General features: G+C 37.0%; 1 protein-coding gene across 1 annotated transcript; it reads left to right on the forward strand.

Annotated features, from left to right (window-relative positions):
- Positions 1-9084: 9084 nt before the first annotated feature.
- On the forward strand, positions 9085-12308 carry LOC120282419 (RNA-dependent RNA polymerase 1-like). Its single transcript, XM_039289227.1, is given in 4 exon segments — positions 9085-9711; positions 10420-11142; positions 11144-12031; positions 12033-12308. Coding segments are annotated over 4 exon segments (2415 nt in total). The 5' UTR covers positions 9085-9183.
- Positions 12309-13324: the final 1016 nt, after the last annotated feature.

The raw sequence follows: 13324 nt of genomic DNA on the forward strand, positions 1-13324 counted from the left end.
AGCAAGGGGGGAAGAAAGATGAGAAACCAGCAAAGACGACACTGTAGAAGAGAGGATGATTTGGGATAGAGAAGAAGACCTCTGATGGAATTAGTATTCATTCATGAGTTGTTGAAGGAGAAGATTGAAGTTTGAATTTTGCCTTCTTCCTTTCTAGCTCTGATTGAATTTTATGCTTACTTGGAGTGGAATAGTGAGGAAACTGGATGATTTAATGGTTTAGTTTCTCATTCTGTTTTGGCATGCATTAGTTTGTCATTTTGCTTCAAGACAAATGGTTGGGAAGACGATTGTGGCTTCATGTTTGTGCTTGCTTTCTTGTAGATTTTTCCCCCTTTATATTGCTTCATTTTTTGGTCAGAGATAGCAAATAGAGAAAGGGACAGTCGCCAGATTTGATCATTCTTTGTGAATGGACAGAGGAGCAGCCGCTAGATCTGATCATCCTTTGCAATGGGTTGTTGTTGTTGAGTGCTGATTTTTCTTTTTCGGCGACAAGCTTCAAGAAGCCGATGAGCTTTGTCTTGTTCTACCACATTCCGATTGTCTGATTTCAAATATAGTGTTTAGGTTACTGAAAAGATGACAACTCCAGTCACAACTCAATATATGAAGGAGATTCTTAGAGAACTTGCGAGGATGTTCACAACCAAGAATGAAGTTGATGCCTTATCTACTTGGGAGATTGTGACACGGCCTGAGATGGTGTAAAAGTTGGAGCTGATGCCAAATGATGTGAAACTAGAAGGAACAAAGAACTATCTGAGTTGGTCATGGAGGGCGAGCATGATCTTAACTACAAAGGGGCTTGAGAATTATGTAAAGGAGACCTGTGTTGAGCCTGCAGATAGAGGGAGCATTGAGTAGAGGACTTTGGCACACCACTACTTCCCTGGTGGTAGCATGGATGATGAGTTCAATGTCTCCGACCATTGCTGGAATGGTAAAGGCAATCCATAATGCGGTTGATATGTGGAAGATGCTAGCTAAGATGAATTTTAGAGTCGGGAATCTTATACATATGGTTGAAGTTCAGACAAAAATTGAGAATTTAAAGCAAGGGGAAAAGTGTATGTTGGAGTGTGTTGCCGAGCTACTATACCTTTGGTCTGACTTGGATCATTATGATCCCTTTGCATTTCTAGATACTACATGCGCAGCTTTGGGTAAGAAGTGGATCGAGCGCAGGAGGGTGACTCATTTTCAGAAAGGCTTGAATGCAGAGTTTGAACACAGGATAGCCACAATGTGCGACCAATCTTCACTTCCCACTATAGAGGAGGCTATCGCTGCGATGACCCAAGAGGAGGTTAGACTAAAGGTGATGACTTGTGATACATCACCCACTGTTTGGTCTGCATTGGTAGATCCTGGGATTATTACTAATGATAGAGAATGTTACAATTGCGAGAGGAAGGGCATCTCAGTTTCAATTGTCCACAACCAAGGAACCCAAATTACGATCGTTCTAGAGGTGGAGGCAGAGGGCCCTATAAATGTGCACGTGGAGAAGGTCGTAGTCGATGTTGTGTTGGTCCTAAAGCCAACCTAGCAGTTACTAATGGGGGCAAACTGTTAAGATGACTGCTGCTAATGCTGCTAAGTTGGAGGAGTTGCGATAGTTTAAGCTGAAGGTTGAGAACCCTAAGGATAAGCGCCAGGCCACACAGGATCTTGTTATGACTACCACTTTCGCTAACTTTGCCAACTATGCCTATACGGGCACAAGTATTCAGGCTCAGTCACTTGCATCCATAAAGAATGTGTATGTAGAATGCATTGTAGACTCAGGCGCATCTAGGCATGTAACTGGTGTATGTAGTGAGTTTCATCATATTCACCATATAGGTATGCTCATAATGAGTCTGTCCAAACTGCTGATGGGACTTCTCAACCCATTAGAGGGATTGGCTCCGTCAAATGCACTTCCTCAATCACCCTCTCATCTGTCCTACATGTTCTCTCATTTCCCGTTAATCTTCTTTCAGTTAGCTTTATCATTGATCAATTAGACTGCCAAGTTTTATTTGACAGGGAATCATGTTTTTTCTAGGAGAAAGGAATGAAGAGGAGACTAGGGACTAGCACCAGGTGTGATGGACTGTGGTATATGGATCAACGGGGTGGTGATGCTACTCTTACTATTGCTATGTGTGGAGGACTGGAGGCAACAATGATGCTTCAATATTGTCGTTTGGGTCACTTATCTTTTAATAGCCTGAGTAGGTTGATACCAGAATTAATGAAAAAAGTGGACAAGAATAAACTTGTGTGTGATGCTTGTGAGTTTGGTAAGCATACATTGTTTACTTATTCTAGTATTGGTCTTCGAAGTGTTAAACCATTTGCTCTTATTCATTCAGATGTATGGGGACCTTGTTTAGTTATTTCAGTTAGTGCATTAAAATGGTTTGTGATCTTCATTGATTGCTATTCTTGCATGACTTGGATTTTTATGATAAAACATAAGAGTGATGTACTTTGATGTTCTTAAGACTTTTGTGCCGGTGTGGAGACTCAATTCAATGCCAAGGTTCGGATTATACAAGCTAATAATGGTAGTGAGTATATTAATAAGGATTTTGCATTCTTTTTTATCAGCTAAGGGATCTTGCATTAAACATCTTGCTTAGATACACCTAAACAAAATGGGGTGGCTGAGTGCAAGAACAGACATCTGCTGGAAGTAGCACATTCTATCATGTTGATGATGAATATGCAGAAGATCTTGTGGAGTGAAGCAGTGATGACAACATCTTATCTCATCAACCGAATGTCTTCACGAGTGCTGGGAATGAAGGCGCCATGGGAGATGCTACTGGATGAGAACAATTTATTATTCCCCCTAAAGTATTTGGTTGCGCCTGCTTTGTCAGAGATTATAGGCCTTTAGTGGGAAAGTTGGACCCTCAGGCTGTGAAGTGTATATTTGTTGGGTACTCTTTAAGCTAAAAAGGCTATAAATGTTAGAGCACGACTGAGCGTCGATTATTTGTGAGTATGGATGTGACCTTCCTGGAGTTAGAGCCTTTCTATGGTGAGAAGGTGGACTTGACATTGTTGTTTGAGGACTTTTCTCCTAGCACAAGAGTTACTCATTGAGAGGGGGAGAATAATAAAGATGTGATTGTGGGGCTAATACCATGCCCTGTGAATGACATGGATCAAGGGGAGCATCAAAATGAAAAAGAAGATGGAAATGATGATAGTGACTTGAGGAAGGGTCAAAGAGAATTGAAGGTGTACGGAAGGAGAGCTCAAATAGGTGTCCAAGAGGTGCACGGAGAACAACAACAACCGCCACTATGGCAGCAGCAGGTGCACCCAATCCCTATGATTGAAAATGATGACAAGCTCACACATGCCATTGTGCCAGGCCTCTTCTCAGCTCCTTCCTCAGAATCTTACCTATCTCCCTCTGAGTCAAGTGGTAATGTCTCTACATCTATTAATTTACCTATTGCCCAATGTAGAGAACCTTGGGCTAATGCTGGAAAACCTCCAGCTAGATTTGGCTTTGAGAATGATATTGCTAACTTTGTCTCTTATTCCTCCCTATCTCCTACATACAAAACTTTCATTGCGTCATTACAGTCAGTGCCAATACCGAAAGACTGGCGAGTTGCAAAGCAAGACCCTAAGCGGCAAGGTGTTATGCAGGATGAGCTCCATACCTTGGAGAATAATGAGACCTGGGAACTTGTAACCCTCCCAGCTGGGAAAAAGGCATTAGGTTGTAAGTGGGTGTACACTGTGAAGCAAACTCCTGAAGGGAAGATTGACAGGTACAAGGCAAAACTAGTTGCAAAGGGATATAGGCAAACTTATGGGATTGACTATGATGAAACCTTCGCACCAGTAGCAAAGATGAGTATAGTGCTGACTTTGATCTCATGTGTAGCAAATTTGGATGGTTGTTATATTAGCTGGATGTCAAAAATGCCTTTTTGCATGGAGACCTACAAGAGGAGGCATATATGGATATTCATTCTGGCTTTACTACTCCGCAGACAGGTGGAAAAGTGTGTATATTGAAGAAATCCTTATATGGGTTGAAGCAATCTCCAAGAGCATGGTTTGACAGGTTTAGACGTACAGTGTGTGGTATGGGCTATATGCGGTGTATGGGGATCACACCGTCTTTAATAACACTCCGAATCCCGTATCACAATTCTGGCTGTTTATGTGGATGACATTGTTATTACAGATGATGATGCTAAGGAGATCTTTCCCCTAAAACAAAGGTTGGGTAAAGAGTTTGAAGTCAAGGATTTAGGCCAATTAAGATATTTCCTTGGTATTGAAATTGCACACTCTTCCACAGGAATAGTGCTCTCTCAGAGGAAGTATGTTTTGGACTTACTTATTGAAACAAGAATGCTAGGGTGCCGAGTAGCTTTTACTCCGATTGAGCAGAATCACAAGTTGTGTGCCAAATTTGGAAACTAGGTAAGCTAGGGGCGCTATCAAAGACTTGTTGGTCGTCTTATCTAATTATGCCATACGATACTTGATATTACATATGCAGTAAGCGTAGTGAGTAGGTATATGCATGATCCCAGGGTTGAGCATATGGAGGCAGTATACAGGATTTTGAGATACTTGAAGGGAAGCCCAGGGAAAGGCCTTTGGTTCAGGAGTCATTGGTACTTAGATATGGAGGGATATTGTGATGCTGATTGGACAAACTGCTTGTGTAATACCCTGAACCTGTGAATACCTATTAGAAAATATATTCAGGGTATTACTACAGTTGCAGTAAGGTTTTCTACAGAGTAATCTTATTGAGAAACCCTAAGTTGAAAAATAAGGATCTAAATGTGAAAGTTTATAAAAGATTTTGGGTTAAAGAGTAATAGAAAAAAGATTGATATTAAATGTTTCTGAAAACTAAGGACTGAAAGGTAAGGCAGTAGGGACCTTTTTGAAATACTGTGTTATACTTCAGGGACCATAGGATAGTTTGAAAGGACCTTTTGAGAAAACGATTTTATAATTCAGGGACCATTGGTGAGTTTTTCAGAGACTGTTTTGTAAGAAATTATATTTTGAGGGACTAAAAGTAAATTTCGGCTGAAAACTTAAGTTGGAGAAAAATCTAGAGATGGATGGTTTGTTCATCTTCTCCTCCCTTCGTTTGCTACAGTAACTCGAGATAGAGAAAAAAAAAATTGAAGAAATGAGAAAATTGGAGGTTTTTAAATAGAGGGACTTGGAGATCGTCGGAGGGAGCTCGCCGGAGGAATAGCTTTACTTGGTAAGAGCTTTACTTGGTGTATTTTTAATGAATGAGAGTGTATGTATGCATGTTTGTATATGTATTGAATTTGATGAAAATGATGATGGATTTGAAGAGATATTAATGAGAATGATGAAGTTGTTATTGTGAGATGTTTAGATGTTGGAAAACCTTGTATTTGTGATGAAATTTGCTTGAAATGGAGATGAGATTTTCGGTTTTACTGTAGCATTACTGTAGCACCGAGATTAGGATTTAGTTTGGTTAATTAAGTTGATGATTATGATGATTAAGATGTTAATGATGATTACTGGATTGAAATGGGTTGAGTTAGTTTGGTTAGATCAAACCAAGTTGGAATTGAATTGGTTGAATTGAATTGAATTGATTGAGTTGGGTTTGATTTGGTTGAGTTGGGTTTAATTTGGTTGAGTGGGCTTGATCAAATCAAGTGAAGAGAATTTGATTTGGTTTAGTCAAGTTCATTAAATGGATTGGAGTTGGGTTTGGATGAGAATTGGAGTGGTTGGGTTCAATTGAATTGAGTTTGGTCTAAGTTTGATTAAATCAAGTTGAGTTGGTTTGTATGTTGGGCTAAGTATTTGGGCTGAACCAATTCAAGGAAAATTTGAGTTCGGTTGAACCAAGCTGGTTCAACAGATTTTGTATAAAGAATTGGAGTTGGTTTAAGGCTGGTTGGCTAGATTGAGGTTGGTTCAGTGAAATTGAGTTTGGTTCAGTGAATTTAAGCTTGGTTCAGTGGAATTGAGGTTGGTTCAGAATGGTCTAGCCTAAATTGGGTTTATTTAAATGCAATTGGAGACCGGTTTAATTATGCAAGGTCTTGTTTTAACCGATTGGAGTGAGTGGGCCAATTAGAGAGTCAGATATTGGTTTATTGCTTTTTCTTTTGGGTTTAATTGTGCTATTTATATTTATTTTTATTATGTTATATTGTTAGGTGTTGTTCAGTCTTGGGAGGGAGTTCCAGGTCTAGCAAAGAACCCAATGGTGACTAGGTGAGTTGATAGTGGCTATTATTTAAATTTTTGAACAATTATTATTATTTTGGAAATAATTATTTAATTATTATTATTTTGAAATAATTATTTAATGGCTAGTATTTTGGAAATGATAGTTTAATTATTTCATTTTATTATGTTTAATTGCGTATACTGTTGAAATATACTTATATTTATTATTATTTATTTGTCGTTGATGTGCCATGATGATCGTATTGATATACTTGTTTTTGTATAATTATACATATTTTCAATAGTGAAAATACACATATATATGATTTAATTATTTAGTTCATATGTTTATTTTTGATGGTTACATATGCTTTGATTTGGAATGATTTGTGAAACCATGTGAGCATATTAAAATGTTTTATCGGCATTGTTTGTGGAATTGGTTTTCATTCCTTGTATAGGAATGGTATCATAAATCTGGACTTTACTGGTTTATGCATTGTTATACTTTTGGCATTGGCTTTGTGGAAAATAATGTTTATTTCCGAGATGTGAATGCTTGTCCTGGATAAGGATCCTGTGATATGATTTATACCGATCGTATTATTGTTATATCTATATGATGGTTTGGCTGGTGACGGCGGGCTAAGGCCCGACTACTGCAGTAGTGGGTTCCCACGGGCCAGCCTTTAGAGGTGGCGTGGTGGACCTGAGTGTTGATTTGTCCAGATCAGGTGGGAGCGTAGAGCCCTGATTGGATGATACATCGGGATCCCGGGGTCACCACACGGGACCGATGGCCCAACGTCAAGGTTATGAAGACCTTGACGGCTCCCAACCTAGTCGTGACGACGGCTAAGTCGGGGAGGGTTTTCAGGCTATGGATTTGAGGACGGTTTTTATATTACTTGTTATTTTGAATTGTGATGAGGGGGCGAAGCCCAGCTGTCACTCTTAGGAGGGCAGTCTCTCACAATAATTTGGATTTTTGAAAAAAAAAATTGATTTAATGTTGATTTGCGATGAAATTAAGTTTCAAAAGCTCTTTAAATTTGTATTTTACCAAAATTTTGGTCTTTGTGAAAGTTTTGAAATTATTTGTTAAAATTGATCTTTATATGCTCTATGTACACTACATTTACTTATTTAAAAATTATTGAGCCACTATCGACCAACTGAATGTGCTGTAGCTGCAGGAGCAGGACCCTAGATTGCCTGATCGTGTTTAGAGCTAGTCAGGGTTGAGTCCAGGATTGCAGTGGGTCCCTTTTTCTTCCTATTTATTGATGTCGTGATCTTGTAGCGGTTGTACCCGCAAATTAGAGTAATTATATTTGTTATATTTATGTATTTGAACCCGTAGTTGGTGTAAAGTTGTACATCGAAATCTGTAAATCTGATTTTGTTTTAAAATAGGGTGCCAGTTTCTAGTTAAAAAAAAAATTTTAACTGATGGGTGCCACATTTACCTCGGTAGAAGGGGTGGGTGTGACAGCTTGGATGGCAGGAGGTCCACCTCAGGTTATTGTGTTTATGTTGGAGGTAACCTTGTGTCGTGGTATAGCAAGAAGCAAGAGGTGGTTGCTCAGTCTACAGCTGAGGCAGAGTATAGGGCTATGGCAATTAGTCTTTGTGAGATGCTTTGGATGCAGAATTTGTTATCAGAACTATGACTATTAAGAGGTAAATGTATTGAAACACTGGTGCGATAACAAATCTGCTATTAGCATTGCAAACAATCCTGTCTAGCATGATCGTACTAAGCATGTTAAGATTGACCGCTTCTTCATTAAGGAGAAACTGGATGATGGGATTTTGAAGCTGAGTCATGTTCATTCTGGTGAACAACAAGCTGATTGCTTAACTAAAGAATTAGTTCATAAGGAGTGGGTTAGAGCATGTAACAAGATGGGGATGATTGATATCTATCACCCATCTTGAGGAGGAGTGTTGAATAGTTACATCTAGAGGGACTTATGTGTAAAATGTCTTGTATATATTTATACATACTAGATGTATAATCTACTCCGAGAGCATTTTAAGGAACAATTTTAAATTTTTTTAATAACATTTAAGTTTTTATTTATATTACTTATAATATTAGTAATTGAAAACATTAATTATTTCTAATTATTTACGTAATAAATGTCCATAAACCTTGAAATCCAAGGTATAAAATAGTTTTTATGATAGGAGTTGTTTAATTATATTTTTTTTATATGATTTTGCGTCAAAACTTCTCAAAAAATTTTAAAAACTCCGATGCGAATCCGCGGAAAATCCCTAGTATATACATAGAGGCCAGCAAAAGTAAGAGAACCCTAAATTATCTTTTCTTCTATAGAGAGGCTGCTAATTTCCAATAATTATATTAATTTTGGAGAAATAAATGCATGAAAAAAGCCAATACGATAAAAATATAATTTTAAATAGTTTGTTAGAGAAGATATGAGATTGATTAAGCATCAAAAGAAAAATATTTAATATTTTACTGTGTTATTTTAAAATTTAAAAGTTAGCTAAGATTATATAACATTTGTTAAATATTAAATTAAAATATATTTGTATTATGATAATTATTGAGAGTTCTTTAAAATTTTAAGTTTTTAAAATTATTATTAAAAACTCTAAAGATGAAGTCTTAAAATTAAATTATTATTAAAAAAAATCTAAAGATATGATCTTAAAATTAAAATTATTATTAAAAAATTTAAAAATGAGATCTATAAAATATTGGATGCCTTAAGCAATTGCTTCGTTAATCTTATCTTTGAACCAACCCTGTTTGAGGTGGAATTATGAAATGTTAAAAGAAAACCTGACAATTTCGAAGGTTATTCCTGGTACTTTGGCCTGCAGTTGTTTTCTGTGAAGCTGCCTTGTTTAACTACTAGTCTTCCATGGTGCTTTGTTCTGCACTCTGCAGTGGTTTTCTATGAAATATACCTGCCTTACATAGTTTGAAGAAAAATGGTTGGGAAGACAATTAGGGTTTCTGGATTTCCTATTTACATTACCGCAAATGAGGTAAAGGCCTTTTTGAAGAGATATGTGGACGAGGGGGCAGTGGATGCAATTAAGGTTAGATTCCCAAAAGTTCGCAATAGTAGTTCAAAAGCTTTTGCAGTTGTTCAATTCTCTTCCAGCAAGCATGCTGGAGAGATCAACTCCCGTGCACAGCAGAAGCGTCTAATGTATGGGACTTATATTCTGAATACTATTAATGCGGAACATGATATTGTGCAGAAACCAAGAATTTCTTTATTGACTTTAGAGGATGCAATGTTGCATTTGGGCTGCCCAATTTCATCAGATAAATTCTCTGTTCTACGTAGTTTCAAGAGTGTCAGGGTTGACTTTGGTTTTAATTTAAGGAAAATATATTTCTTTATACCATGGTTGAGTAAGTCATATAAACTTGAACTTTCTTATGAAGCCATTTGGGAAATAAAGCTGCTGCGCTCCCCTGACAAACGTGAGAAGTGTCTCCTGATTCAGGTTTGCTTATGTAAACTTTATCATGTGAGGTCTTTTTTTCTTACTTATTGGCGGACACATGATTTGAAGTTTTCATGTAGCTAATCTTTGACATTTTTTTTATCAGAATTCTAAACTATTTAAATTAGCTATGTTGTAAGATTCAAAGAGAGCAGATATCTTCAATTTGTCTTATTGATAATTTTTTGAGAGAAGAATTGCTAATAAGCATTAACATCTCTTGTAGTTTTCCTTCTGTGAGGTGATATTGTAATTGATATTGTTACAATATCATGTTAATTCCAGTTATCTATAGGTGTGTTTATTCGAATTATTTATCATGAAAATGAACAATACTTTTCCTTTAATAATTTCTCTTGATCTCTTAACTGAAATTCAAATATTTATTAGTCTTGAATTGATGCTATAATTTTTATTTACATGTTTTGTGTGAACACTCCCCATCCTTTGATTTGACAGGCTGATCAAGTCTACCAAATTCTTTTATAATTGGCAACATTTAACTTTGGTATGATTATTAGTATTTTTTTCCCTTTGGTTATTTACTTTATCAACTAGCTGACTTTTTTTCAAGGTCCTTTTCTTGTTCATGATGTTTAATATTGGAAGCAGATATTGTATCTTGCATTTGCCTTAAATAATGTTCCTTGTATCATGATTTGTTATGTTCTTGATAATGTTGTTTATCTGTGTGATTAAATAACCTAGGTACAAGCTGCACCTCGTATTTATGAACTCTCTGACCAAAACTCTAGTAATTTATATGAAGATGCTCGTTTCAATTTTTTCAAGGATCTTCCAGATGATCAATGGATCAGAACAACAGATTTCACTCAATTACGTAGCATTGGGCAATCTTCTGCTTTTTGTTTGCAGTTACCCTATGGCTGTAGTCTTCCAAATATCCGTGAATATTTTGTTTACTACAAGGAAGTGGATGGTCCTTTCCGTCTGCTGAGAGGTTCATCTTTCTCTCGTAGCTTGGATTTAGTTCCTATTGTAGAACCTTCACCTGAGTTTAACGTGCCTTACAGAATTCTTTTTAAGATAAACCACATGGTTCAAAATGGCACACTCATGGGCCCGACACTTGATCACAAGTTCTACCGATTAGTGTCTCCACATTTTGCACCCATCAACCATATAGAACGAGCATTAGAAGAGATGTCTTATTTGAAGAGCTCTTGCCTTAATCCTGCAAATTGGCTACATGAGAAGTATCAAAAATTTTTAAGATCGAAGCGTGTCACGCAATCATCCATGATTTCCTTAGATTCTGGTTTGGTGTATGTTCATCGGGTCCAAGTGACTCCTTGTAAAGTTTACTTCTATGGACCTGAGATAAATGTTTCTAATCGCGTGTTACGACATTTTTCGGAAGATATTGATAATTTTATCCGGATTTCTTTTGTTGATGAGGATTATGAAAAGCATGCGCTCTACCGATTTATCACCTCATTCTAGCATTGACAAAAGGACAGCCATTTATGAGAGAATACTTTCTACAATGAGGAATGGCATGTGCATTGGTGATAAGAAGTTTGAATTTCTTGCTTTCTCATCAAGTCAGTTAAGGGAAAATTCTACATGGATGTTTGCTTCAAGGCCTGGACTAACGCCTGCTGATATCCGAAAATGGATGGGTGATTTTCGTAAAATAAGAAATGTGGCTAAGTATGCAGCAAGGCTGGGCCAATCATTCAGCTCCTCTACTGAAACTTTAACCGTTTACAGGGATGAGGTTGAAGTTATTCCTGATGTAGAAAACACAGCAGGTTATGTGTTCTCAGATGGAATCGGAAAAATCTCACCTGAATTTGCCAGAGCAGTGGCTAAAAAATGCCACATAACAACTGCAACACCTTCAGCATTTCAGATCAGATATGGTGGATATAAAGGTGTTGTTGCTGTTGACCCTACATCGTCAATGAAGTTATCCCTGAGAAAAAGCATGTCAAAATATGAATCAGAGAACAACAAACTAGATGTCCTGGCTTATAGCAAGTACCAACCGTGTTATCTTAATCGTCAGTTGATTACTCTTCTGTCAACTCTTGGTGTTAGAGATGCTATATTTGAAAGGAAGCAAGGAGAAGCTGTCAAACAATTGGATAATATGTTGGTAGATCCAGCCAGTGCTCAAGAAGCAATTGAGGTAATGTCTCCAGGAGAAACAACCAATATACTCAAAGAAATGTTATTGTGCGGTTATAAGCCTGATGCAGAACCATTTCTTTCAATGCTGCTGCAAACATTTAGGGCAACGAAGCTAGTGGAACTGAGAACCAGATCAAGGATATTTATTCCAAAAGGAAGGTCTTTTAATGGGATGTTTGGACGAAACACGAACTTTGGACTACGGTGAGGTATTTGTACAAGTTTCTCGCACCGAAAACAAAAATGTTTATGATGATGGTCTCTCTAAATTTAGTGGAAATGAACTCAAAGGAGGTACTGCTGTTGTTAAAGGAAAAGTAATTGTTTCAAAGAACCCTTGTCTCCATCCTGGTGATATCCATGTCCTGCAGGCTGTTGATGTTCCTTGTTTGCATCATATGGTTGACTGTGTTGTTTTTCCGCAAAAAGGAAAAAGGTAGGTGTACAATTTCTGGTCTAAATTTTATGATAAAATCTGTCTCTAGTTTAACTTACGTAAAATCTATATGTTTTATTTCCTTATTTTGTCAAAACTTCTCTGGTGCTGATTTGGCTCAACCAATGTACTCAAGAGATAATTTTATGGTGCTACTGCCTAAGGATTGAGAACTAAAATTAGAAAGGAATGACTAGCTTAGCAGGACCTTGGTCACCAGGGAAGGTTTTCCGGGACTGATAGAAATACAAAAAGAGTTTTCATGAATGAGATAAAATGGAAATTGAAAATGGGTTCTGTTTACAAGACGCACAAGATAGTACCTAACCTTTAAACTTTGAAACCTTGCTGAAAATAATATAATGTATTTTGGATGACATGAGAATATTTGGCTCAGTTTTATGCCTTACTGGAATTGTTGCCATTGTCCCATATTAATGTTAATACTGTCAAGTCTCCCTCTTAATTTTGTTTGTGAAGATGCTTAATACCCAACTTGTTGCATAGAAAGGATAATTGATGCTTAATTGTGGCTTTATTGAATACATTTACCACTTTATTGGTGGGGGCAATTGCTAGACGAGGAATACATTTACTACTCAAGATGCTCCTTGTGTTCCTTAATAACTAGATTGGCAACAATATTGTCGAGCTTCATGCTTGACACAATAAATTTTATAACAAAAGTAAGACATTCAAATTTTGATCAAGGTTTCTGACGAACAATTCCCTGAGATGCTAGACCCAAGCATGATACACATACACCATCTCAGTTGAATACACAATACAACCATCGTTTTTGTTCTATTTTATGAAGTAGAGCTCTTACTAAGAAAAAACATAGCAGCCACTTGTAGAATAACACATGGTAGAACAACTAGTCCAACTGGAATCACATTAACCAACAAAATCCAAACAGCCACTAGATGTAATAAGAGTGCCTTGTCTTGGAGTTTTCTGAGTATCAAATAGAAACGATAGTAACATTTACAACTCGAGATGCTGGCAATACGTAACTGA

The sequence above is a fragment of the Dioscorea cayenensis genome, chromosome 18, assembly GCF_009730915.1.
Source record: "Dioscorea cayenensis subsp. rotundata cultivar TDr96_F1 chromosome 18, TDr96_F1_v2_PseudoChromosome.rev07_lg8_w22 25.fasta, whole genome shotgun sequence".
Classification (NCBI taxonomy): Eukaryota; Viridiplantae; Streptophyta; class Magnoliopsida; order Dioscoreales; family Dioscoreaceae; genus Dioscorea; species Dioscorea cayenensis.